This window comes from Clarias gariepinus, chromosome 6 (genome assembly GCF_024256425.1).
Source record: "Clarias gariepinus isolate MV-2021 ecotype Netherlands chromosome 6, CGAR_prim_01v2, whole genome shotgun sequence".
Lineage (NCBI taxonomy): Eukaryota > Metazoa > Chordata > Actinopteri > Siluriformes > Clariidae > Clarias > Clarias gariepinus.
In genome coordinates, this window is record NC_071105.1 from 28,999,134 (window position 1) to 29,025,124 (window position 25,991).

The window sequence follows — 25,991 nt, forward strand, 5'->3', positions numbered from 1 at the left end:
GGTTGCTGAGAACAGAGCTAGTTTTTACCAGGTAAAAGTAGTGGTTTTTTTACACAATCCTTTTGAATTTTTAATTAACGTATAATACAAACTTTTCATTAGGACCCTAAAGATCATATTAAAATTTAATGAAAAATATAATGTGTAGGACCTTTAAATTGTGGGAATCAAAGGGACTCAGAATAATTCAAGATTTATATCTGACAGATTCTGACACTATGATGTCATTTGAGGAGTTGAGGATCAAATTTAACCTTATTTTTTTTATATATTTACAACTAAGAAGTTTCATAAAATCCAATCAGAAATATAATCTTAATAAACCCTCACTTTTGTCATTAGAAAAAATTATGACAAAGGATAACTGGAGAAAGGGCATCATATCTGAATTTTATGAGTTGTTGACAACTAATTCACCAGAAAGTTTAAAGTAGGCTATAAGTTAAATGCATGGCAAGAAGACTTGCAATTTGAGTGGTCAGATCAAAATTGGGAAGAAGTTTGTATTAAGGCTCAAACTATGTCCATAAATATGCGTCTCAAACTTATTCAGTATAAATGGATAATGCGGACATATGTTACACCGGTGGAATTAAATAAATATAACAAAAATACCAGACATATGCAGAAAGTGTATGGAAGATAGAGGAACTTTTTTCATTGTATGTGGCAATGTAAAAAAATCCAAATATTCTGGAAAAATATAAGACTTATAATTGAAAAGATAATCTATAAAACAAATATAGTACTGGATCCAAAGCTTTTTCTGTTGGGTTTATATCCAGAGGAACAAAACTATAGTAAAAAAGAGAGCATTTATAGACCTCAGCTCGCTTTATGCCAAGAAATGTATAGCTCTGTTGTGGATAAAAAAAAACAGACCAAGTACAAACCAATGGTTAAGACAAATGTTATCAAGCCTTCCATTAGAAAAGATAACTTAAATTTTGAAGGCTAAACAAAATGTATTTGAAGCAATATGTAAATTACATCAAACATTTGAATATAATGGATAAAGAAGGGGAAGATTAATCTGGGTGGACAATGCAGCTCTGACTTTGTTAAAAAAAGATTTTAAAAGAAGATTTATTTAGCTTTGAAACTAGTAAGATTAAAAAAGATTACCATGTGTTAAAACAGGAGGAACATTTTTGTTTGTTGTGTTTTGTTAAAATTGTTAGATGTAATCTTCTAGAGTGCAGCAATTTATTTGTTTAAAGTTGTACATGATTGTACAAGGCTGTACTCCAAATGGTCAAAATAAAAATAAAAAAATAAGAATGCAAAGTTTCTTCTTAACATAAAAGTGAGATTTTTTATCTCCATATGTTCTGTCCTATTTATATTATGTACAATTTTGACACAGTTAAGTCAAAAACTCTATTTTTAATGATTTTATTTACTGTCATCCAAAGAAATAAGGGGAGTGTCCCCATTATGTGAAAACAATTGATTTTTTTTTTTTTTTAAGTTAAGGTTTTTATTTGAAATTAGTCATGAATATTGTTTTCATTAAGGATAAAAGTTCCCTGCTTTAAATGTATGTTAAGACCTATACGTTATTCAGAAAAAAATCATATTTGTCTGTATATAAGCCAAAAATGTATCTGATTTATAAATCAAAATCCATGTTATGTGAACCACTGATAAACAGTTTAATTTCCTCTATATTCATATACAATAATGTATTGTTTTGCATTTTCTTCCCAAGACATAGGCTATAAAATAAGAAACAGGACATACACACAGGATATAATACATTGTCTGTACTTCCTTATTCACTAATTATGCTCTGGAATGGAGTAGTGACAAGTGTTCCCAGCATGGCCTCCAGATTCCTCATCCTTTGATGAGGATGAAATAGTTACTTGAATAAATAAACAGATGAATGCATGATTGATTCAAAAGTTTGCTTATGACTTTGTTTCCTTAATACAACAGGCTGAAGTCAGAGAAACACAGTATCCACTACAACATTTTTAATTTATTTTGAATGGCCATAAAACCAACCGTGTACTATTTTAGAATATTAAAAATATACAAACACATCCGAAAACAGGATATTTGGGGGAATCCATGAACTATTGCACCATAATTTTATTGGAAGAGCCCAACTGCTTTCTTCTTCTTGGAGTGAATAACTGATCTGTCTGCAGGTATAAATACAGGAGGAACTGCAGCAGCAGGTAAGTGTCTCACAGTCTGAAACATACAGTATTATTTAACAACATTTAGTTATGTCCCATCTCATAAAAAACAAAATCAGGATGTTTTTGCACTAATGTCATCTAGGATGCACGAGAAGTCTTGAAACAGTCCCAACACAAAGAATTCAGTCATAATTTTAAGTCAAAACCTTTAAAAATTTTGATGTTGATCATTTGTATCCCTTTAATTTGTGGTCAAGGTCATCCATCTTTCCTTGCAAAAATGTGTTTTCATACTGTACTACGTTGGTTTTGGCACTCAACAGTCGGTCACTAGTCATATGGACTTCAATCATGTGTATGCATGTGTGAATCATAGTAGGACTTTACTCAACAGTGGTGCTCACTATTAGAGAACAACTGAACAAAGCTTCTCAACGTCTTCTGTCTGAGTTGTATGATGACATACTACAACTGCTGTATGTATGTTCCATCTGAAGATCTATACAACACTTTCTATATTCTAATATTTGATGTGAACATTACAGTACCTCAAGCTCTTGTTTGGTATATACATGTTTCTTGCACTGCACTGTTGCTATATGAATGGCTGACTTTAATTGTACGACTTTGCATGTACACCTATTATAGTGGACAGTGAGTGTACATGGAAACTAAACTGATTGAGATAATGAATAGTTAAAGGCAGGGCTCGATCGGTAAAACCACCATCCCCTATAGATTAATAATGCGGTGTATTATGTCATGAAATATAAAAACTCTGTACGTATGATCATCTTTGAACTAATAATGGTGATTAGCCAATCAGGATTCCATATTGTAATGCGCTGCTCACAAGCTCACGCACGTTTGCACAATTTTTTCACGCTGTTTGCATTTTCACAATGGACAAGATTTTGACATATTTTAAAAAAGAAGCGAACCGAAGGTATGATACAGTAGTTGATCAATTGGAATGGTTATTACCGTCGCGCTCACCGCCGCGTAAAAACGTCAGCGGCCAAAATAAATCAGTTGCATTTCAAAGTCATTCGTAAAATGACCGCCAGGTGGCGCAAAGTGACATTTTCGCTCGTTGCCGTAAACACAACAGTGACCGTTATACAGCGTATCTCTGTATCGGTTTATTGTTATTTAAGTTCTGGATTATTTCAGGTACTTTAAACACATTGTTGGGTTGCTCATGTTGGCTTATATGAGATGTAGTTTACAAATGAACACCTGGTTGGGTTATTTTGACCCAACAACTGGTTTATTCATTATTCTTTCCTTTCTCCAAATATCAGCCTGCAGAATGTTTGAAATATTACTGTTATTGTGTCACAGGTGTAGTTTTAAGAGTTGTTTAGGCAGGAATGCGTGTGTATACAGCTCAAAACCTCCATCAGTTATTAAAGATAGCAGCTACAGTGGAACCTCGGATTACGAGCTTAATTTGTTCCGGAAGTCGGCTCGTATTCCAAAACACTCGTAAACCAAATTTAATTTTCCCATAGGAAATAATGGAAACTTAAATTATTCGTTCTACAGCCCAAAAAAATAAATACATAAATATAATTAATACAAAATATAAAGTAAAAATAAAACAAATTAACCTGTACTTTACCTTAAAATTTTTTTAAATTAAACCCCGACAGATAAGGGTTTTCGTTTGTGCATGCAGAGTGTATGTGTGTAAAATGTGCGCACACACACACATTAACGGATAGACCGTTTTTAAAACCATTTAAAAATTAGCAAGGAACATTCCTAGTCACACTCATGTGAGCGCATACTAACAGGATCACTGCTGTAAGTAAAACAACAACAACAAAAAAACAAATTAAACAGCTCCTCACCTTTGAAAACAATCGCGACAAAGAGAAGTTTGTGTGTTTATTTGGCAACCTGAGAGGAGGGGGGATGAAGGGGGGCTCGCTCGCGTTAACGGCCCCCTTCTCTCAGGTTGCCAAACAAACACACAAACTCTCTGCCTTACACACACTCAAAAACACTGCAGGCACTAAGACCCAGCAGGGGAGACAATGGGTCTCGGCTTTACAGCTCCCCTTCTCTCAGGTTGCCAAATAAACACACAAACTCTTCTCTGTCGCGACTGTTTTCAAAGGTGAGGAGCTGTTTAATTTTTGTTGTTTTACTGTACAGTAGTAATCCCGTTAGTATGCACTCACGCGAGTGTGACTAGCGATGTTCCTTGCTAATTTTTAAACGGTTTTAAAAACGGTCTCTCCGTTAATGTGTGTGTGTGTGCGCACACGCACATCTCTCACACACACACACACACACACAGCGCGTGTGTGTATTCACCCAGCAGGAGAGACGATTACCTACAATTCTGCTGCAAGAGAGAGAAAAACCGTTGGCTTACTTGTGATGACGTAACGCTCGTTGTTAAAACAAGAAGCGCATGCGTGAAACATGATACTAGGTGCTCGTTAACTAAGAAAATGCTCGTTTTTCAAGTAAAAAATTATTAAAAATTGTTGCTCGTCTTGCAAAACACTTGTAAACCACGTTACTCGTAATCCGAGGTTCCACTGTTTTTAGAAAACATGCCCAGTGATTTCGGAGCTTTAGGAAATCTCCCGGCGCTCTGCGCATAACACCGGGCCAACTCATGTCGGAAAGAATTTATAAACGGTTTCTAAACATGGGCTATTGTTTTTTTACTTATAATATTTGTTAATTTAATTTAAATGAGGTTTGGGCTCAGGACTTCGACTCGGCATCGTGATTCTCCTCTTTAATTTACTCCATAGTTTTAATCAGCGCTCAGCCGCATGCATGAAGTTTTCCAGAGCGCACCGGCAGAAGTAGACTAATGATTATGAGCGCGTCAGGAAAACAGCAAGCAGACCGACTCTGACCATTTAAAAAAACGTTTGCGTTCATTTTTTGACGCGCTCAAGTTCACCAAAAACAATACAGAACAGCGCAGCTTACAACACTTACAAAATCACAACACTTACAAAATCACAACGTTTTTTCGTTATTGTGAGTGCGCTTAAATAAAAGTTGAGTCTTATAAAGGCATGTAGTCTTATATAGTTTTATTATTTAGTTTTTGCACATTATTCTGGCCTCCCCTTCAGACATGCGAAGCAGCGGGACCGCAGAATTACACGACTGGTGAGCTATCGTTACTATCGTTGCCCGGGCTTGCACCCCGCGCTATAAAATACTCGGGGTTTGTTGGGCTACAGTGGATTTTACTACGCTCTGTGTATGCAGCGCGCTTGCAACAACGCGGAAGTGCGGCATGCAAGCAGGGCAAATGGAACGCGCCCCAGGGATTTACTTACACCTGAACTGAGTTGTTTGAGTAACATGGGTCGAACCCGTTACAAATCATAACAGTCTACTGCATTTCATTCTTATAATAACGCAAAAACACAAGCGGGGCTGAAAGACCGACATCTGCTGACGCAGTAGGACGTCCTAACACTGTTTTAATTTTATGGTAATTTATTTCAGTTAATAAATCTACTATAAATTTAAAGAACACAAGAAATAAGATGACACAAATCCATACACGCTTTTTTTCTAATTACAAGTAATAAAATCAAAAGGCTCACTGTGTTAACATTTATTGTGCTTAAATTTGATCCTAATAAGGTTTGATTTAATTTGAATTTTAGAACAGTGGCAGCTGGAACACCTAAAACAGATGCAGAATTATTTTTTTATAATCCAAATAAAAATGCTTTTTTAAACGTGGGCTATTGTTATTTACATGCAATATTTGTTAATTTAATTTAAATGGGGTTTCGTCTCCGGAATGTTGAGCATCAGGATCCTCTTCTTTACTTTCTTACATAGAATCAGCGCTTAATCGCACGCATTAAGTTTTGTAAATTCGTTTAATGTTTAATAGTAAATAATGACCCCCGTTGCGCTGTACCACCGCTCGGAAAACCTTATGAAATACAAGTTTAGGACAATTATGATGATCTGCCACGGCGTGCGCGTGTGATGGGTGTACGCCAAATCTACTATAACTACTCCCTCACTCCGTAGGCTCCCTGAATAGGCGGCAAAGGGACGGGCCGCCTATTTGTGCCAGCTGGCGGTAATTAACGTTAATATGATCTCGGGCTTGCTCCGCATTATAAAAGCAAGGCGCGGAGGTTTGTCTGAGGTCTGGGAAGTACGTGATGTAATGGAGAATATAAAAAAAAGCATGTCAGTGGGGAGATGTGATGCGCCCCAGGGACTTTAAACAAGGACACTAGAATTCCGCCCTTTGATCTCCGCGCTGAGGACAGCGCGAGAAAGAGCTGCGCGAGCTCCCGCGGCATCTACACTCCCGCACCGTGCCCGCCCTCGCAGCCCCGCTGCCGAAGAGGAAAAGTGTGGTTAGGTTTTTGCGTCAGCGAGAACTCGCGCAGGCCATCGACAGCGGGAGAAGCGCCGTCACGAGGGAGCGTGCAGGAGCGCTGCCTCCGCGTGCTCAGTTCTGCCACTCGCACCAACACTTAGCATCAGCTGTGTGCCCGCATGCCAGTGTGGCACAGCCCCCGGAACTGCACATGCACAACCATTATCCCATTCTTTCCTTTCTCCCTCCTTCAACACTTTCCTTCCCCATTTTGCCTAAATAAATTACCCTTTTCCCGTAAGACCTCGCCTCGTGTCCGTGCTTTATGGTGCCGCCCGTGCAACATGGGTCGAACCCGTTTACAGATCATAACAGTCTACTGCATTTCATTCTTATAATAATGCACAAACACAAGCGGGGCTGAATGACCAACATCAGCTGACGCAGTAGAACGTCCTGACAATGTTTTAATTTTTATGGTCATTTATTTTAGTTAATAAATCTACTATAAATTTAAAGAACACAAGATATAAGACGACACAAAACCCTACACGCGTCTTTTCTAATTACACGTGATAAAATTTAAAGGCTCACTGTGTTAACATTTTTGTTTAAATTTGATCCTAATAAGATTTAATTTAATTTAAATTCTACATTTGTATCGTCATTTTAGTTCTGTGATTATAAATTTGTTTAACTACAATGTTTTACTTGATTTTATCCGCTACTACGTGCAGTTCTAAAACTCTGTGTCTCATTAATACAGCAGAGAATGAACTAAGGCATGAGGCGTCAGCCTGTAGTTATATAGCGCCACTCAACGGTAAAAGCCAGCAAACGCACAAAGCCAAACGGTACCGCCGAGCGCGGCGACGGTAGGACCTACAGTCCGATTGATTAACCACTGTACATACGCACAAATCTTCTCAGCGGAGATGCAATGATAATGATTTAATTAAACATGGGAGATTTCAAAATGACTGACAAGTTCTTTACCTAACGTGTGTAATTTCATTCTCAATTTAAAGAAAAGGTTTTGTTTTTTCATTAGACTTTGTGGCTTCACCTACATGCTTGGGTACAAAAGGGTAAAAAAAAAATATTTTTAAATGCCATAATAGTAATTTGATGAATTGTCCATGCGCGCTTGTATGTGTGTGTAAAAGAGAGAGAATTGGTGTGTAGTCATACAGAAGTACAGTACTATTAAAAAAAATTATTTAATTACAAATGTTTATGTAGATTTTTATTCTACTCTTATAATCCTCCCCAGATAAACGCCATGGAAAGGATCAAATGATAGTTTTGATGGTATGTGCATGTGTTTTGTTTTAATGACTCTAAGATGATTTAATTAAGCCTGCATTTTGTTATTTAAACTGTTCCTAAAAATGTGACATATTTCTCGAGCATTTTGTATGGTTAGTTGTGGGTCATTGTAGGTCGTTGTAGGTCGCCAGCCCCAACCCCCGTAAATTTTTTTTTTTTTTTTTTTTTTTTTTTTAAACCTTGACCACACCATCCCCCTTAAAATTTTTTCACTATTCGACCACTGGTTAAAGGTTATAATGTAGGATTAAATCTAATCAAACCTCATTGGAGTCAGCACACTGTGTATCTTCTACTTGATGGCTTGCATAATTTTGGTTACAACCAGGAGAGACTGGCTTCATACCTGAAATATTGTTCAACCAAAAATAATTGTAAGACAAAAGAAGGAATGCACTGTTAAACACAGACAGGTCTAGAATGAAATGAGACACAGTCACCTGTTGCCACATAGCTAGTCTGGTCCTGGTCAGGGTCAAAGCTGTCTACTGAAGCAAAGCTGTATTCACTAGAATGCTTGCGCTTTCGGGCATTTTTCGCAGCACATATGGATACATACAGCTCCTGAAGATCAGAGTGAAAGTCCAGACTGTCCTGTAGCATGTTAGGTAGTCTCTGAGAATGTAAAAATATTTGCCAAAAAGTTATTGTGCTTTCCTTGGCTTGAGAAAACAAAAGAAAACCGTAATTAATAAATTCTGCTGCAGATTAATGAATAATTAGTAAACTAGTAATTAGAATAATATTTAAGTAAATATAGTTGCAAGCAACGATGACGAGCCAAAGCACCCTGTGCCATCGCCATCCCGGGGGCACCACACAACCTGTGAGTTATTTGACTGTATTAAGACCGTGAAAAAGCCATCGCCACTCAGTTGCACCGCACAACTTGCACACCTCACACATATACAGAGCTCATGTCAGTTTGGGCCCTATATATTTGTTAATTGCGTTACTGTGTGTGTGTGTAAGGGTTAGTGTGTGTGAAAGCGAGAGCGAGAGAGATAGGTGTGTGTGTGTGTGTGTGTGTGTGTTTGTTTGTGTGTGGGTGATTTTTTTTCAGCGTAAAAAAACCTGTTTGAGATATCAAAAATCCCTTCGTATTAATCCCTTAGCCCATGACTATGCAGCAAAATCTTGTGAGTGCCCCAGAGAGCCCTGTGCTACTCCTGTGGCCCAGATTCTCAGGCATCCTAATGGCAGCAGATTCCGGAGGATGTGTAGTGTATGTGTATTATGTGTTGTGTGTGTGTGTAGGATGTGTAGTGTATGTGTATTATGTGTTGTGTGTGTGTAGGATGTGTAGTGTATGTGTATTATGTGTTGTGTGTGTAGGATGTGTAGTGTATGTGTATTATGTGTTGTGTGTGTGTGTAGGATGTGTAGTGTATGTGTATTATGTGTTGTGTGTGTGTGTGTAGAATGTGTACTGTAGTGTGTGTGGAATGTGTAGTGTGTAGAATGTGAAGTGTGTGTGTGTGTGTGTTGAATGTGTAGTGTGTGTGTGTGTGTGTGTGTAGTGTGTGTGTGTGTTTAGTATGTAGGATGTATAGTGTATGTGTTGAATCTGTAGCTTGTGTGTGTGTGTGTGTGTGGAATGTTTAGTGTGTGTGTGTGTGTGTGGAATGTTTAGTGTGTGTGTGTGTGTGTGGAATGTTTAGTGTGTGTGTGTGTGTGTGTGGAATGTTTAGTGTGTGTGTGTGTGTGTGTGTGTGTGTGTGTGTATAGGATGTGTAGTGTGTGTGTGTGTAGAATGTGTGGTGTGTGTGTGTGTTTAGTATGTAGGATGTATAGTGTATGTGTTGAATCTGTAGCTTGTGTGTGTGTGTGTTTAGAATGTTTAGTGTGTGTGTGTGTGTTTATAGGATGTTTAGTGTGTGTAGGATGTGTAGTGTGTGCGAGTGTGTGGTAGGTGTAGTGTGTTCTTGTGTATGATGTGTAGTGTGTGTGTGTAAGACGTGTAATGTGTGTGTGTGTGTGTGTGTGTGTGTGTGTGTATAGGACGTGTAGTGTAGTGTGTGTAGAATGTGTAGTGTGTGTGTGTGTGTGTGTGTGTGTGTGTGTGTGTGTGTGTAGAATGTGTGGTGTGTGTAGAATGTTTGGTGTGTGTAGAATGTTTGGTGTGTGTGTGTTTAGTATGTAGGATGTATAGTGTATGTGTTGAATCTGTAGCTTGTGTGTGTGTGTGTGTGTGTGTGTATAGGATGTGTAGTGTGTGTGTGTAGAATGTGTGGTGTGTGTGTGTGTTTAGTATGTAGGATGTATAGTGTATGTGTTGAATCTGTAGCTTGTGTGTGTGTGTGTTTAGAATGTTTAGTGTGTGTGTGTGTTTATAGGATGTTTAGTGTGTGTAGGATGTGTAGTGTGTGCGAGTGTGTGGTAGGTGTAGTGTGTTCTTGTGTATGATGTGTAGTGTGTGTGTGTAAGACATGTAATGTGTGTGTAAGACGTGTAATGTGTGTGTGTGTGTGTATAGGACGCGTAGTGTGTGTCCATAGACTGTGTAGTGTGTGTGGGATGTGTAGCGTGTGTGTCCATGGGATGTCTAGTGGTGTGTGTGTGTGTGTGTGTGTGTATAATGTGTAGTGTGTGTGTGGGCACGCATGTGTTTCTGTAGGATGTGTAGTGTGTGTGCGTTTTTTTTATTTAATACAATATATTATTTATTATTTTAATAAGTTACATGGCAAACTAGCTTGATTTTTTTAAGGCAGATAAAGCATGTTAGCACATTTAAAGGTTTATTTATTCAATGTGTGTTTGGGGAGACAAATGTGGATCTTACCTGACTGAAGTTCTTTCTGTATTGCTCCTCCTTAAATGGCTCAGTTTGAAGCCTACCTGAATGTGATACGCATCATTAAATTCAGCTTAGCTGTACATTTGTAAGAACATTGTATATAGAATGTACCTCTGCTAAGTATGGCTCCATTCTCTTTGTAATCTTGTATCTCAGCATCTTTCTTGAGCAACAAAGCAGTTAGTTCTCCAACATGCCTCTGTAGCACTTGGGTCATAGACAACAAGGGACACACTAGCTCTCTGGAGACCTTTTACATGAGAGAAAAATACAAAAGATTATAAATAAACATTATGCTTTGTCAATTTTTATTTAATGTTCATGTAATCTCTTCCATGGTTTATCTTTAAGAGGTCTTTCCTACAAAAAGACTTCAGAAATCATACCACCGCTATCGAGGCAGGAGTGCAGTGGAATTCCCAATAGAACGGTACATCCCCCAGCTCACTCTTGAGTCTGACAATTAGGTGGCCCTCCTGATGCTTGAGAAGAAAACGCACCGCAATGCTCTGTTCATATGACTGACCTGACAGACATGGCATGGCCACCGAGCGCAGATGAGCAAAAAATGTGTGCACTGGAGCCCTTAGACGCTTATTTAGAACCTAAAAGGTATGTGAAAGACAATCAACTTTGTAGTGCTGTATGTGCCAACTGGCTATTGTCCATACCATTGATCTGGAAGTATGAAAAATTCTTGCCTGTGCACGTCTCTCAATGTTGTTTATGCCCATCACTTCCTCCCAAACGCCGTTTAGGTCACTCAGCATCAACTGATATTCTGTGTCACCAAACCAGGCTTTGGCCAACAATTTGGAACCTCCGACATTCACAGGCACCCATGGCACAGCCAACAAAGCTCCTTCAGCATAGACGGTAGTCTGCATACTGACAGAGCAGAACAACAATTATAACAAACTCTTATTTATTGTGCTTTCTAAAATAAATAAATAAATAAAAATAAAAAAATTAAAACCTAAAAGTTACAACTAAATAAATTGAAATTGAAATGCATTGCATTCATGGCACTGGCAATTGGTAACTACAAGTGGTGTAATGGATCTGAGTTAATCTGTGATACAGAATAAAACTACGGATCGTCTCTGAAATATACTTTTGCTACTTACCTTCAGCGTATAGAGCTAAACTTTTGAACATGGGGTTTTTCGAAGTAGCTACAATGGGTAGTCAACTGGAATAATGGCCGCATCTCACGGCATCAGCATTTGAAATTAAAATTACAGTTTAAATTAAATTAAATCTCATTATTTAAGCAAAGTAAACGTTAACACAGTGAGCCTTTAGATTTTATCATGTGTAATTAGAAAAGCTACGCGTGTAGGGTTTTGTGTCATCTTATACTTTGTGTTCTTTAAATTTGCAGTAGATAAGTAGAAACTAAATGACCATAAAATTAAAACATTGTCAGAACGTTATACTGCATTAGCAGATGTCGATATCATTCAGCCCCGCTTGTGTTTTTGCGGTATTATAAGAATGAAATGCAGTAGGCTGTTATGACCATCATAATTTTCCTTAATAAATAATGACCCCCGTTGCGCTGTACCACAGCTGGCAAAACCTTATGAAATACAAGAGAAACATTAAACAATTTTACAATTACAGTATTAAAATTACAGTACAAACTAAAAATTTTAATTAAATATAGGCGTTTCTTATTTGAATTGAATTTAAGCAAAGTAAATGTATACCTTAATATCTATCCTTTAGAGGATATCATGTGTAACACTAACGTATAGCCAGAAAACTGACCCTGTGTGTGCATCAGAAAAGGTTTGTCAGATTAATGTGCAAAAACTATATAATAAACTATATAAGCTACATAGCCTTTATAAGATCCTACTTAGGTGCACTCACAGTGACGACCCGAAAACAATACAGAATAGCTTACCCAAAGCAAACAGGGTACGCTATTCTGTATTGTTTTCAGTGAACTTAAGCGGGTCAGAAAATAAACCAAAACTCCGTGTATACTCGCCTCACAGACGTGAAAAATATATACTTATAGAAGTAAAATGTCTGCTTTACATAAAGTAATGGAAAACAAATTTTAGACGATCGATGTAATTCGTATGAAACGTTAATTATAGGCGCTTCCACTGCTGCGGGGACGAAGAGATGACATGATTACCTTCATCACTACAGCCGAAACCAAAGAAATCCCTAATTTATCAATGAATTATTAAAATAGCCAGAGTCAGTCTACTTGCTGTTTTTCCCCTGATGCATTCATAATCAATAGTCTACTTCTACCGGTGCGCTCTGGAAAACTTTATGCGTGTTTATGCAAAAGGAGCCCTGACCAAGTATCAATTAGATTAGAGTTAACTTTATTGTCACTGTGCAAAGTCCATGACAATGAAATGCACTTAGCATCTATACAGAAGTGAATAAGTGGTAAATGAGAGTATTGGTTCATATGTACAACAGTGGCGGACTGGCCATCTGGAGCACCAGGCTTTTTCCTGGTGGGCCGCTGGTCAATGTGGCCGGCTCAGTCAGTAAATATGACGAAAACTATAATATTGCAATTCTTTTTTACGCAGATAGATGAGTGCGTTGTTCATGCGGGCGCCGACGACAAAGAGTGTGTTTTGTAACGGCCACTACTATGTTGTATATCACATAATATGTATGTTGCCCTTTAAGAGGTGCTGCGCGTGTCTGCTGAGGAGGAGAGAACGAAGTAGCAGCTCAGCTGTGCTGCTCCCCCCTATGAAACGCTCTATTGTTTTACCCTTTTCCTTACTTTTACTGTATGTTTTGTATTATAATTTTGTGACGCTGAAAAAGGCTGATAAAGTTTTTGTGCTGAGCGCTATTGTTGGCTCTTTCTCCCCCCCGCTATCTGGCACAAAGTGGCACAGTTAGTGTGCATGTGAATGTATTGTAATTCTATTCCATACGTGTTCTGAAACCACGCCCCCTTTCACTTTTAATTTACAGAGGGAGAGATATGGATCCTTTCTCGATACAACAAAGAATGAATAATTGCCATGGATGAAAATTGAAAAAAAAGAAAGGTGGAGCTGAAAAATTATACGACAAGAAGAAAAAGCTTTAAAGGCAGATGCTGTGAAATTCTTCACATTAACAGATTATGCCTTTGGCATGAGGGGAAATTACAGTTCCGCAGGCTGACAGCTCTAACATTATGGTCAGGGACAGCGAGTCTGGATCCAGCAGCCTCAGGGTCAGAGATGATGATGACCAGCACCTCTCCCCTTCTGTACCCGAGCCAAGTGAAAATCAACTGAACAGATAAACTAGAATAAAATCAGCATTAGCTTGGGCTAGTAAACTAGTTACTTATTTTAATTATTATTGTAGTCAATAGTAAATCAAAATAAGGCTGAGAAAATATTTTTTTTAATTAATATTGACTACAATAATAATTACTAGCATGAGCTGATGCTGCTACTAATTTTATTCCAGATTACCAGTTCAGTTTGATTGGCATTATTTTCACTCATGTAAAAAAGGGGAAAGTGTTGGTCATCATCAGCAGGCACTGGTTCATCATGACTGACCTGCTGCACTTGCACCTTTCACTGATAAGTGGTGTATCTTACACTGATTGCATCAAGATGATACCCCGTGACCTGCTAAAATATCGTCTCTATAGTTTTATATGTTGTTTGTCCTAATGTTCTTTCGTTTGTTTTACAAATATGACTCAATATATATTTAGTGATACTTCAAATAATATGCTTTAAAAGCATTTATTTTTGTATTGCGTTATATTTTTATACTAGTAAATTGTGTTAAAAATAAATCTCCACATTAATGAGCCAATGTATTATGATGTGGGATGTGGTGGGCTGCTGTGGGCCAGGAAGTCCAGGGCCACAAAGAATCACCCCCCTTTAAAATAACCATAATTTGCCGCCTGAAATTAAGACAGAGACAGTTGTTGTTATATCCAGATGTGTTTTCTCAGTGCAACTTTTCAGCTTTGCAACATTCAAGTAAAATATATTAGACCAATCAGGGCTCTAGTGCGACCATTTCAGTTGCATTTGCGACATAAAAATGACTGTTTGCGACCATGAAACTATATTTGACGCACTTGTGCAACTGACTCGATCGAAGCTAAAAACTACAACCCCCAAACACCCTTGTATACATGGATTTACGCATCAACAGTAATGTTTCACATTGCGATTGGTTGCTTTTAATTCTAGTCAACCAAGGAAGCAGGGCAAAAAAGTTTAATTTGCGACAACTGCAGCATTGGATTAAAATCATCTTGTTGTGTTGGGATGAAGAGCATCACATTTTACTTCAAGAGTTCTTTCTTAAAGGACAGAAAAAGGACAAGGCGAGCAAGAAGTTGGTGCTGATGTTCCTTGTAAAAAAACAAAAAATATCAATGACGGGTAAACTGCATAGGTTTCTAAATAAATGGCTTGATGCTTTTCCATGGCTGCTATAAAAACAACATAAAAACGTTATGCTGTGCAATTACTGCAAAAAAGCAGGTACAGAATTAGCCGGGCCAACAATGTTTGTGTGCAGAAATTCACACTTTAAGCAAGAATCTAGCGATAAAGCACAGCAATTGCCAGCGCCATTTATGCTGCAGGGACATATTCTTTAACAGGCCACAGAGGAGATCCCATTTACGGAATTACTATTGGGCTATTACTTTTGCTTAAAAAAAATATCTGTGAATATCAACCCTACGTATGACAACAATGTGCTGAAATGATAGCCCAGATCATGGAAGACATCAGGGACACACTTTCTCAAACCATTTAAGATACGAGTTACCACTCATTCTCGTTGAGGGGGGATACAGACGTCTCTAATACAGAGTTCGAGATAGTGTATGTAGCTTATACCAAACTATTACAATATATAATTCAATTAAAGTGGCTTAAGATCCATTAGTTCTCACCCCAAAGAAAATTACATACAAAATATGTATATAACAAAATATCTTACTGAGGTATGTAACAAAGACTGCGTTTGATTCCCTTGGCACTCCAGAAGAATGGATTTTGGCACCGTTGGCTGGACAGAAAAATGAAGGATCTTATTAAAATCAGCAGTGAGGGACCATCTTTGGAGAGATGTGATTCCAGCAAATGCGCAGAGAAGTGGGTGTCTTCAAGCAAACATTCCAGAAGACCACACTACAAAGCCTGACCAGCTGAAATATGCAGCAACTGATTGCTGTTCACTGTGTAGTGTAGATGTCAATTTAGATATAAAAAAAAACAGTTCACCCCAAAACTAAAATGCTATTATCATTACAAATGTATTATCAACACAATTGGAAGTTATTTTTAGTACTCTCGGTATATAGCAACATTAGGGTGGGTAAATGATGACAATTTTTATTTCTTGGTGAATTGTCCTTTTAAATATATTTAAGCACTACACCAACATCTGTACATTATTTGTGCATATAAAATTTATGCACAATATTTTAAAGACAGTCTGTGTTTTCTGAAACTGAAAATATTAAACGTTTATCTGAAGGTAAACTGTCACACGCGTCGCTCGGTGGTAGCATTTGGCTTTGTGGCGCTATATAACTACAGACTGACGCCTCATGCCTTAGTTCATTCTCTGCTGGATTAATGAGACACGGAGTTTAGAACTGCATGTAGAAGTGGATAAAATTAAGTAAAACATTGTAGTTAAACAAATTTATAAATCACAGAACTAAAACTACATTACAAATGTAGAATTCAAATTAAATTAAATCTTATTTGGAACAAATTTAAAGGTCCTACACATTATATTTTTCATTAAATTTTAATATGATCTTTAGGGTCCTAATGAAAAGTTTGTATTATACGTTAATTAAAAATTCAAAAGGATTGTGTAAAAAAACACTACTTTTACCTGGTAAAAACTAGCTCTGTTCTCAGCAACCTGTTTCAGTACATGCTAATTTGAATGCTCATGACCTCTGCTGAGCATGCCCCCCCCCCCCCCCCCGGTCTGTGGGGCGTGACACGTCGGGTATAGCGACGGAAGTGTAGTCCAGTGCGGGCAATGCTTTGGACTGCATTACCCACAAAGCATTGCCACAACGCAGTGCTTTGTGGGTAATGCAGTCCAAATTGGAAAACTATGGATTATAGAGCCCGAGTCTGTTTTCTTCAGTCGTTTTTGGTTTGATTTAAGTACGGAACCTACGCGGACGTTTGTAATATCGCCTGACAACGCAGAAATTAAAAGAATGGACATGCATCGACCCGTTTGTCTTTCTCATCACTGCATGTGCATGAATTAACGGGCTGTTGCGCTGCCGCGAGCAACAACAAGAAAAGCGGAGAAACTTACCGAGAGAGATACGGACGCGATGTGTTTACTGATGTGTTTACATGACTTCTTAATCTTCGACAGACATCGTTATAAACCATCTAACGTAACAAAGGTAAGCATAATATAGTTTTCCGACTACGTACACAGTTTGCAACTAGACAATCACCTTAATGCATTGTTTATTATAAACGGGCGATTAGGGATTATATAGAGACGGATGTACACAGAGAAGAAGCCATAACCATGTTCTATGAGAGTATAAGTTAACTTACACTCTGCATTCATCCTGATTATTAGAAAAGGCGATCTGCAAAGAGTCATAGTAAAATAAATCACACTCACCGCGTCTGGTGAAGATGAAGCAGGAACACGAAGCGTTAGTACAGATCCATTTTTAGGAGCAGCTTTCTAGTAAAACCTGCTTTATATTGACCCGCGTTTATAAAGCAGTCTGGTGAAAAATGATTATCGCAAACATGAACGCATTTAGGTAAATCAGCGGGGACGTTAGCTTTAAAAACTAAATTCAGCCACTGCGTCCTCAGTGGCTCAGATACCTAACCCTAGGTAGGTACCCTAGGTCACTAACCCTAGGTAGTGAATGACGACTGCTGTGTTCGCTATTACACCCAACAACTGTACACAACACTCGCTTAGGTGTCATTTTGCTCCAGCGGCGAAAAAACAATGGCCGACAGCGCCTTCTCACTCGGGGCGGGTCTTTGCTAAAACACCAGTGTCAATCAACTTGTGTAGGAGCGTCCTCTGTCGGTGTGGCGTCACAACGACAGGCTTTTGCGATTGGCCTGATTTCAGAAGGGGGATGTTACTGTAATAAACGAAAAGAAAACCACTGGGCGGCTCTTTATCATCGTAGAGTGGTTGTGTACGCACTCTCCTAACACAAAGTTTAGTCCAAACAGCTTAAAATAGTGCATGTAGTGCTGTATGACCCCTTTAAACAAAATAAATGTTAGCACAGTGAGCCTTTAGATTTTATCACGTGTAATTAGAAAAGACGTGTGTAGGGTTTTGTGTCGTCTTATATCTTGTGTTCTTTAAATTTGTAGTAGATTTATTAACTGAAATAAATGACCATAAAATTAAAACATTGTCAGGACGTTCTACTGCGTCAGCTGATGTTGGTCATTCAGCCCCGCTTGTGTTTTTGCGTTATTATAAGAATGAAATGCATTAGGCTGTTATGATCTGTAACGGGTTCGACCCATGTTACCCAAACGACTCAGTTCAGATGTAAGTAAATGGATAGAAAGTAAATGGCTGTGCTGTTTGGGGGAGGGACGTGCTAATGATTTGGTCGGCTCTGTGTGTGTGTGAGAGAGCGAGAGGGGGTCGCGGTCGTTTTCAGTGAAACAAAGGCTCAGCTAAAAAATGTTAGGCACATCAGTCACTTAACCCCCAATAAAAGGTATTTGAGTGTTATAATAGTTGTAATATAACAGATGCGCACTGAATACCAAACCTAAACCAGGCACGAGGATTAATAAAACAAGATAGCCCTCATACCCGTTTCTTTTAATAAAAATACCAAAGAATATTATTGTGTATTGACTGATTAAAAACAATGCAATTTACGCTATTATAAGGAAAATCTCAAGTTCTTCCATTCCAAGGATTAAAAAAGGAAACAATGTCAACTATAGAATCTAGAATTCAGAAGATTAAATTACACAAATTTAAATCACTGAAAGTCAGCCTCAGATTCAAAAGGTTTTTAAAGTGGGGAGAAGTGCATTTCAGTTTCTCTGAATGTACAGTATAGATGACAACAGCTGAATAATTTGTATTTGAATGTTGTCTGGCATTGTAAAGCACTATAGTGACACTAAAAGAACAACCCAGGATTAATAGGAATAGGAGGCCCTGAATATACTGCATAAATATTTTTTAGCACAAAAAAAATTCTCGCGCTCGGGAAAACTATGCATGCGGTTGAACACTAATTAGACTATAGGAAATTAAAGCGGAGGGTTTTATTTAGACTATAAAAAATTAACCTGCGTCTATTTTTAGGCGCGCCAGCTGCCACTTTTAAGTTAGAAGTTTTCAATACAAATCTTATAATGCCCACATGACATGACGGAATAAGGCATGGCTGGTGATGATTCCGGGCTTGCACCCCGCGCTATAAAATACTTAGGGTTTGTTGGGTTACAGTGGATTTTACTACGCGGTGTGAGTGCAATGGCCATCCGTCCGCTCGCGCTGACACTGCCTTCCTCGGATGGCCGGACTGGCCCCTCCCACCTCTTGCTCCTTTTAAGTCCCTGGGGTGCGTTCCATTTGCCCCGCTTGCATGCCGCACTTCCGCGTTGTTGCACACGCGTTGCATACACAGCGCGTAGTAAAATCCACTGTAGCCCAACAAACCCCAAGTATTTTATAGCGCGGGGTGCAAGCCCGGGATCATTAGCAGCGATAGCTCACCAGTAGTGTGTAATTCCGCGGTCCCGCTGCTTCACATGTCTGAAGGGGAGGCCGCCTAACTAGTGAGCGAGGAGTGATATTGATTTGGGCGCACGCCGTGACAGGCTGAAAAAAACTGTTGTCAGATTAATGTGCAAAAACTATAATAAAACTATATAAGACTACATGGCCTTTATAAGACTCAACTTTTTTATAGGCGCACTCACAATAATGAAAAAACTTAATGATTTTGTAAATGTTTGAAAGCAAATAAGGTGCGCTGTTCTGTATTGTTTTTGGTAAACTTGAGCGCGTCAGAAAATGAACGCAAACGTTTTTTTAAATGGTCAGAGTCAGTCTGCTTGCTGTTTTCCCGACGTATTCATAATCATTAGTCTACTTCTGCCGGTGCGCTCTGGAAAACTGAGTGCTGATTAAAACTATGGAGTAAATTAAAGAGGAGGATTACAATGCCGAATCGAAGTCCTGAGCCCAAACCTCATTTAAATTAAATTAACAAATATTATAAGTAAAAAACAATAGTCCACGTTTAGAAACCGTTTATAAATTCTTTCCGACATGAGTTGGTCCGGTGTTATGCGCAGAGCGCCGGGAGATTTCCTGAAGCTCCGAAATCACTGGGGCATTTTTTCTAAATAGCCGCTATCTTTAATAACTGATGGAGGTTTTGAGCTGTATACACACGCATTCCTGCCTAAACAACTCTTAAAACTACACCTGTGACACAATAACAGTAATATTTCGAACATTCTGCAGGCTGATATTTGGAGAAACAAATGAATAATGAATAAACCAGTTGTTGGGTCAAAATAACCCAACCAGGAGTTCATTTGTAAACTACATCTCATATGAGCCAACATGAGGAACCCAACATGTTTAAAGTACCTAAAATAATCCAGAACTTAAATAACAATAAACAGATACAGAGATACGCTATATAACAGTCACTATTGTATTTACTGCAACGAGCGAAAATGTCACTTTGCGCCACCTGGCGGCCATTTTACGAATGACTTTGAAACGCAACTGATTTATTTTGGCCGCTGACGTTTCTACACGGCGGTGAGAGCGACGGTAATAACCATTCCAATTGATTAACTACTGTATGTGGCACATTAATATTGCATTGTTTAAGGCAGTGGTTCTCAAACATTTTCTGTCATTCCCCACTTAAGAGGGTAAGCTAATTTTTAAGCCCCACTTGTCAACAAAATTATAACGAAATCGGCCAAGTTTACTATTTATTGAAGTATCAATTTCTAAACCAATAAGATCAAATAACACCAAGTTCAAAACAGATAAAATACACGTGCAATTGTTATAACAGGCTTACTTTGTCACTTATCTAGAGCTTTCTTTTAAAGAAGTCGAGTGGCTTATTAACGTGACTGGGGTGTGTTGTCTCCAAGTGTCTTCCTACTTTGTTCGGTCTCGTGCTCAACATGTTCTCCGGGCACGCGCAATTTCTCGATTCTGTGCGACATTTATTTTCTGTGCACGCTCGACTCTGTCTGTACGCTCGCTCAACAAAGTCCAGTGTTACAAAACTGCCACAAAACTAGCCAATCACAGACTTCCACACACTACTTTTGATTGGCTGTTCCTTCTCTATCAGCTGGTAATATCGTCTGCATAACGGAAGCGGTGTAAATAAAGGTTTATAAGTTAAGTGACTGAGTTGCCCAATTTGACTTTTAGTCGATGTAGTCTAACAATAAGCTATATGGATAAATAGATAAGTAAATAAAAACACACAATGGACAAACATATACTATACTGATACTTATATTAATAAGTATATACTGATACTTTATTGAATAAAAAAACAAATATTTGTTTATAATATTTATAAATAAATAAAACTTTATTTACAATGTTTCCTTTATATAATTATTTTCTTTTGATTTTGTAAAGCTGCTTTGAGACAATGAGCATTTTAATAGCACTATAGTATGCGTTATGCGGTCGATATTGCCAGTTGATAGAAAAGGAACAGCCAATCAGAAGTAGCGTGTGGAAGTCTGTGATAGGCTAGTTTTGTAACACTGGACAAAGATGAGCGAGCATACAGGCAGAGTCGAGCGCGCAGAGAAAATAAATGTTGCACGCGCGTGCAGGCACAGAGAACATGTTGAGCGAGCAGGGGAGACACTGCACGCGCAGAATCGAGCTGTTGAGCGTGCAGTGGAGACACTGCACGCGCATGGAGTGCTTTGTCTGCTCTCAAAATGTCAAACCACGCGCTCAGAATTGTGGCAGGAATATAACACCATAAAACATCAGCATACACATTGAAATAAATGAAATTACATATAATACCGAATGTTTCCTCATATATTGTTCCTCTGCAATAACATGCCGACGTTAAACCATGGTTGTTGCACTATGGTTCCACTTTTTCTCTGATGTTATTTTAATTAACTTGTATTAATTATTCATTTCTTTGAGTGTGATTGTTTAGTTTCGAGTGTACGATCTTTAATGTCAATAAAGAAAAACTCATTAGTCATTACTCATTAGTAGACACTTTATCGCACCACCTAATGGTAGGAAATTTGCAATACGCTGATTGGTAGAAACAGAAGATGGTTAATCTCAGGCAATATGTTCTACAGTCTGACAAAAAACAGAGAAGGAACAGAATTTGTGATCAAAACCTGCTTTATGCTAAATAACATCTATAGTTTAATATGACAAACATTTGACAAGTTTTATCAATGGTAACAAATGTGGAGCCTGCTAAATAGGAAGTACTTGTTTGAGGACACTGGGACTTGGGATGTAGATATAAAAAAACATATAAAAGTAGGGGCACATAACTTGGAAAGATTTAGGAAGAAACCAACATTTTACTTCAAAACAATGAGTTATTGCATGTGGTACACATTAGTCTAAATGTTTTCTTTTTGCTACAATTCTACATGCTGACCATACTACTTCAACAGAATTGACGCTGCAAAGCATTATTGAAAGTGAAAGTCAGTTACAAACTTAATTTAGTGGCATGTAAAAAGCAGATATTCGGAGGAGTTATGCGTAAACACCAGCATGGTAAATATGTTGATATTGATAACAAGCCAGGACCTAGCAAAGATGCACATGGCAAAGCAGTAAAAATCTTCTGCATTTACTTGAGATTTAGTTTAGTTTGAAAGTCTGCATGTTTGACACAGTTGGTAGCCACTGGACGCAAACTGGATGCAACAGTTGACAAAGTTCTTATTGATGTTCTTACAGTCAAAAAGACCATTTAGAGTATAAAGTTGCATTGTTTGCAGTGGTTTTGCACACCATGTTCAGGCTCCAGAATAAACAATTTCCTACACTGGTAACTTCATTGTGTTACACAGTAAAATAAACCCAGATATTTTTAGATCAAAAGAATGAAAAGAACTAGATTCAAAGAACTGAGTCACTAAAATGATTCAAACTTCCAATCACTACTTTACACCACTGCATCCAATGCTTTGCATTGCACTGGCTATTAACTGTGCATAAAGTTGGCAACCTCTGTGCACTATGCGTCTCAGCATCCGCTGACTGCGCTCTGTGATTTTATGATTTCAATGAGCTGCTGTCATTCCCAGTCGCTTCCACTTTGATTTAATACCAATAGCAGTTGACTGTGGAATATTTAGTAGTGAGTAAATTTCACGATTTAACTTTTTGCCCAGGTGGCATCGTATCACAGTGCCACGCTAAAATTCACTAAGCTCCTGAGAGCGACCCATTCTTTCACAAATGATTGTAGAGGCAGTCTGTATGCCTAGGTGCTTGATTTTATACAACTGTAACCATGAAAGTGCTTGAAACCCCTGGATTCATTGATTTGGATGGGTGAGTAAATACTTTTGGCAATAGAGGGTATATACTGCACATTCATTGGACAATAAAGTATATTACATACAGTCGTGGCCAAAAGTTTTGAGAATAACACAAATATTTGTTTTCACAAAGTTTGCTGCTAAACTGCTTTTAGATCTTCGTTTCAGTTGTTTCTGTGATGTACTGAAATATAATTACAATCACTTCATACATTTCAAAGGTTTTTATCAACAATTACATGACATTTATGCAAAGAGTCAAGATTTGCAGTGTTGGCCCTTCTTTTTCAGGACCTTTGCTATTCGACTGGGCATGCTCTCGAACAACTTCTGGGCCAAATCCTGACTGATAGCAACACATTCTTTCATAATCACTTCTTGGAGTTTGTGAGAGTTAGTGGGTTTTTGTTTGTCCACCCGCCTCTTGAGGATTGACCACATGTTCTCAATGGGATTAAGATCTGGGAAGTTTCCAGGCCATGGACCCAAAATTTCAATGTTTTGGTCCCCGAGCCAATTAGTTATCACTTTTGCCTTATGGCACGGTGCTCCATCATGCTGGAAAATGCATTGTTCTTTACCAAACTGTTGTTGGATTGTTGGAAGAAGTTGCTGTTGGAGGGTGTTTTGGTACCATTCTTTATTCATGGCTGTGTTTTTGGGCAAAATTGTGAGTGAGCCCACTCCCTTGGATGAGAAGCAACCCCACACATGAATTGTCTCAGGATGCTTTACTGTTGGCATGACACAGGACTGATGGTAGCGCTCACCTTTTCTTCTCTGGACAAGCCTTTTTCCAGATGCCCCAAACAATGGGAAAGAGGCTTCATCGGAGAATATGACTTTGCCCCAGTTCACAGGAGTCCATTCACCATATTTTCTGCAGAAGATCAATCTGTCCCTGATGTTTTTTTGTGGAGAGAAATGGCTTTGCTGCCCTTGATGATCCTATAAATTGTTGATTTAGGTGCAATCTTAGTAGCCATATCCTTGCCTGTGAAGCAATTTTTATGTAACGCAATGATGGCTGAACGCGTTTCTTTGCAGGTCACCATGGTTAACAATGGAAGAACAATGACTTCAAGCATCACCCTCCTTTTAACATGTCAAGTCTGCCATTCTAACCCAATCAGCCTGACAATGATAATGATCTCCAGCCTTGTGCTCGTCAACATTCTCACATGAGTTGACAAGACGATTACTGAAATGATCTCAGCAGTTAATTTTCATGGCAAAGAAGGACTATGCAATTCATCATTCACTCTTCAGAACATTCTGGAGTATATGCAAATTGCTATTATAAAAACTTAAGCAGCAACTTTTCCAATATTTATGTAATTCTTAAAACTTTTGGCCACGACTGTAGTATATTCACTGCCCTAGCAGGAACTTGGCAACTCAGCATGGGTCTATGACAATTAAAAATATATATTTATGTGTATACGGAAGCCTCCAAGGAGCTTTTTCTACAGGAAAGCTTTAGACTTCAAACTGTGTATAGCCCCATGTGTTTTTGGATATGTCGTAGAACAAACGTTATCATTACTTTTATAAAGGGTACATTTTACACTTAATGTGAACAAAGTTGCAAAAATGTAGAACTCACTAAATGAGTTTTTTTTTGAGTCATAGAAACAACCGAAAACAATCATAAAAACATGTGACTGTGTGTTGTGTGCATTTCCTTGCCTTTCTATTTTTTTCGCTCAGTCGTGTTTGGGGAAGTTAGTTAAAATGAAATGAATTCAGGTTATTATATTGCCTATTTTGTGCTGAATAAAAGATATGCCACTTTATACTTGTACAATCCTGAGCTATATATATATATTAGAAACAGCAAAACAAATCGTGGCTATATGCTGTGAGCTTTAACGGCTACGTTTTTACAAACAAAGCTAATAGTAAATGAGCTAACAAGACTGTTAGCGGTTTTTTGCTCCACCGCGGTAAAGCTGCTTTTATATAGAACATCACCTGCACATTGAAGACTTCCCTTCTGTTTTTCGAAAAATAAACTTAGAAAAAGGATAGTATACTGCAATGTACCTTCTTTGAAATGTGCAGAGAACCTGTCAAACTTTCCATATTATTAATTATCCTATAAAGCTGGCCATACATATTATTAATTATCCTATAAGAATCTTGCCATACATCTCATTTCAGTCTGTTTTTACTGTGAGACCTACCTCACATACGGGGGCGAAAAGCGACGTAATTATCCCAGTCTTTTTCTTCGTCGTCTCCTCGTTGTTCTTCTTCATGCGGTCTTACGACTGTTGCCGACAACGTAATGGTGCATTACCGCCACCGCCTGGAATGGAGTGCAGAATAGACGCAACTGTAAATAAATAAATAAATGAATAAATAAAACGTTTTCCTAAAATATTGAAACAAAAATCATGCCCTCTCCTATGCAGCAGAGATAGGTTTTGGTCTTGCCTTTCTAAGAAGGTCTTCATGCAAGCCAGTTTTATCATGGTGCTTGATGGGTTTTTGCAAATGCACCTGACAAGACTGTTCTTGCAAGAATTATTCCAGAAAAAATTTTTTAAATAACAACTGTCGGCTTGTTGTTGTTGTTGTTACATAATTACCTAATTCCATGTGTTATTTTATAATTTTGAAATACACAGTTTAAAAGATCTTCAGAAATCATGCTTGCGTGTGTGTGTGTTTGTCTGTCCTGGTCGATTGGGCCCGGACCGGTAAGTGTACTCTTACTTTCTTAGCTTAAAACTCGGACACACTTCTTCATCCTTTTAAACTTAACAATAGGGCAACCACTATTGGACAGCAAATAA

The 25,991-nt window shown here is 38.2% G+C and overlaps 1 protein-coding gene across 2 annotated transcripts; it reads right to left on the minus strand.

The window, feature by feature from the left end:
* Positions 1-1,964: 1,964 nt before the first annotated feature.
* Positions 1,965-25,463, minus strand: nhej1 (nonhomologous end-joining factor 1). 2 transcript variants are annotated; one of them, XM_053498562.1, is made up of 9 exons: positions 25,377-25,443; positions 15,584-15,652; positions 11,317-11,503; positions 11,002-11,220; positions 10,727-10,865; positions 10,601-10,656; positions 8,256-8,430; positions 8,079-8,161; positions 1,965-2,202 (listed from the first exon to the last, which is right to left on the minus strand). In XM_053498562.1, the coding sequence occupies exons 3-9, from the start codon at positions 11,500-11,502 to the stop codon at positions 2,098-2,100; spliced, it is 963 nt and encodes a 320-aa protein (XP_053354537.1). In that variant the 5' UTR covers position 11,503; positions 15,584-15,652; positions 25,377-25,443; the 3' UTR covers positions 1,965-2,097. The 2 variants fall into 2 exon arrangements, with proteins under 2 accessions (XP_053354537.1, XP_053354536.1); XM_053498561.1 differs by lacking the exon at positions 15,584-15,652 and having other exon boundaries at positions 25,377-25,463.
* Between the last annotated feature and the right edge of the window lie 528 nt (positions 25,464-25,991).

What these genes read in the sequence shown, in the direction of transcription:
- nhej1 (XM_053498561.1), bottom strand. Translation starts at nt 11,502, where the DNA reads ATGCAGACTACCGTCTATGCTGAAGGAGCTTTGTTGGCTGTGCCATGG. An exon ending in CTCCTGCCTCGATAGCGGTG is followed by an intron (nt 10,866 to 11,001) that starts GTATGATTTCTG and finishes CTCATGTAAAAG; the next exon opens with GTCTCCAGAGAGCTAGTGTG. An exon ending in AGTGTGCTGACTCCAATGAG is followed by an intron (nt 2,203 to 8,078) that starts GTTTGATTAGAT and finishes TGTATGTTTCAG; the next exon opens with ACTGTGAGACACTTACCTGC.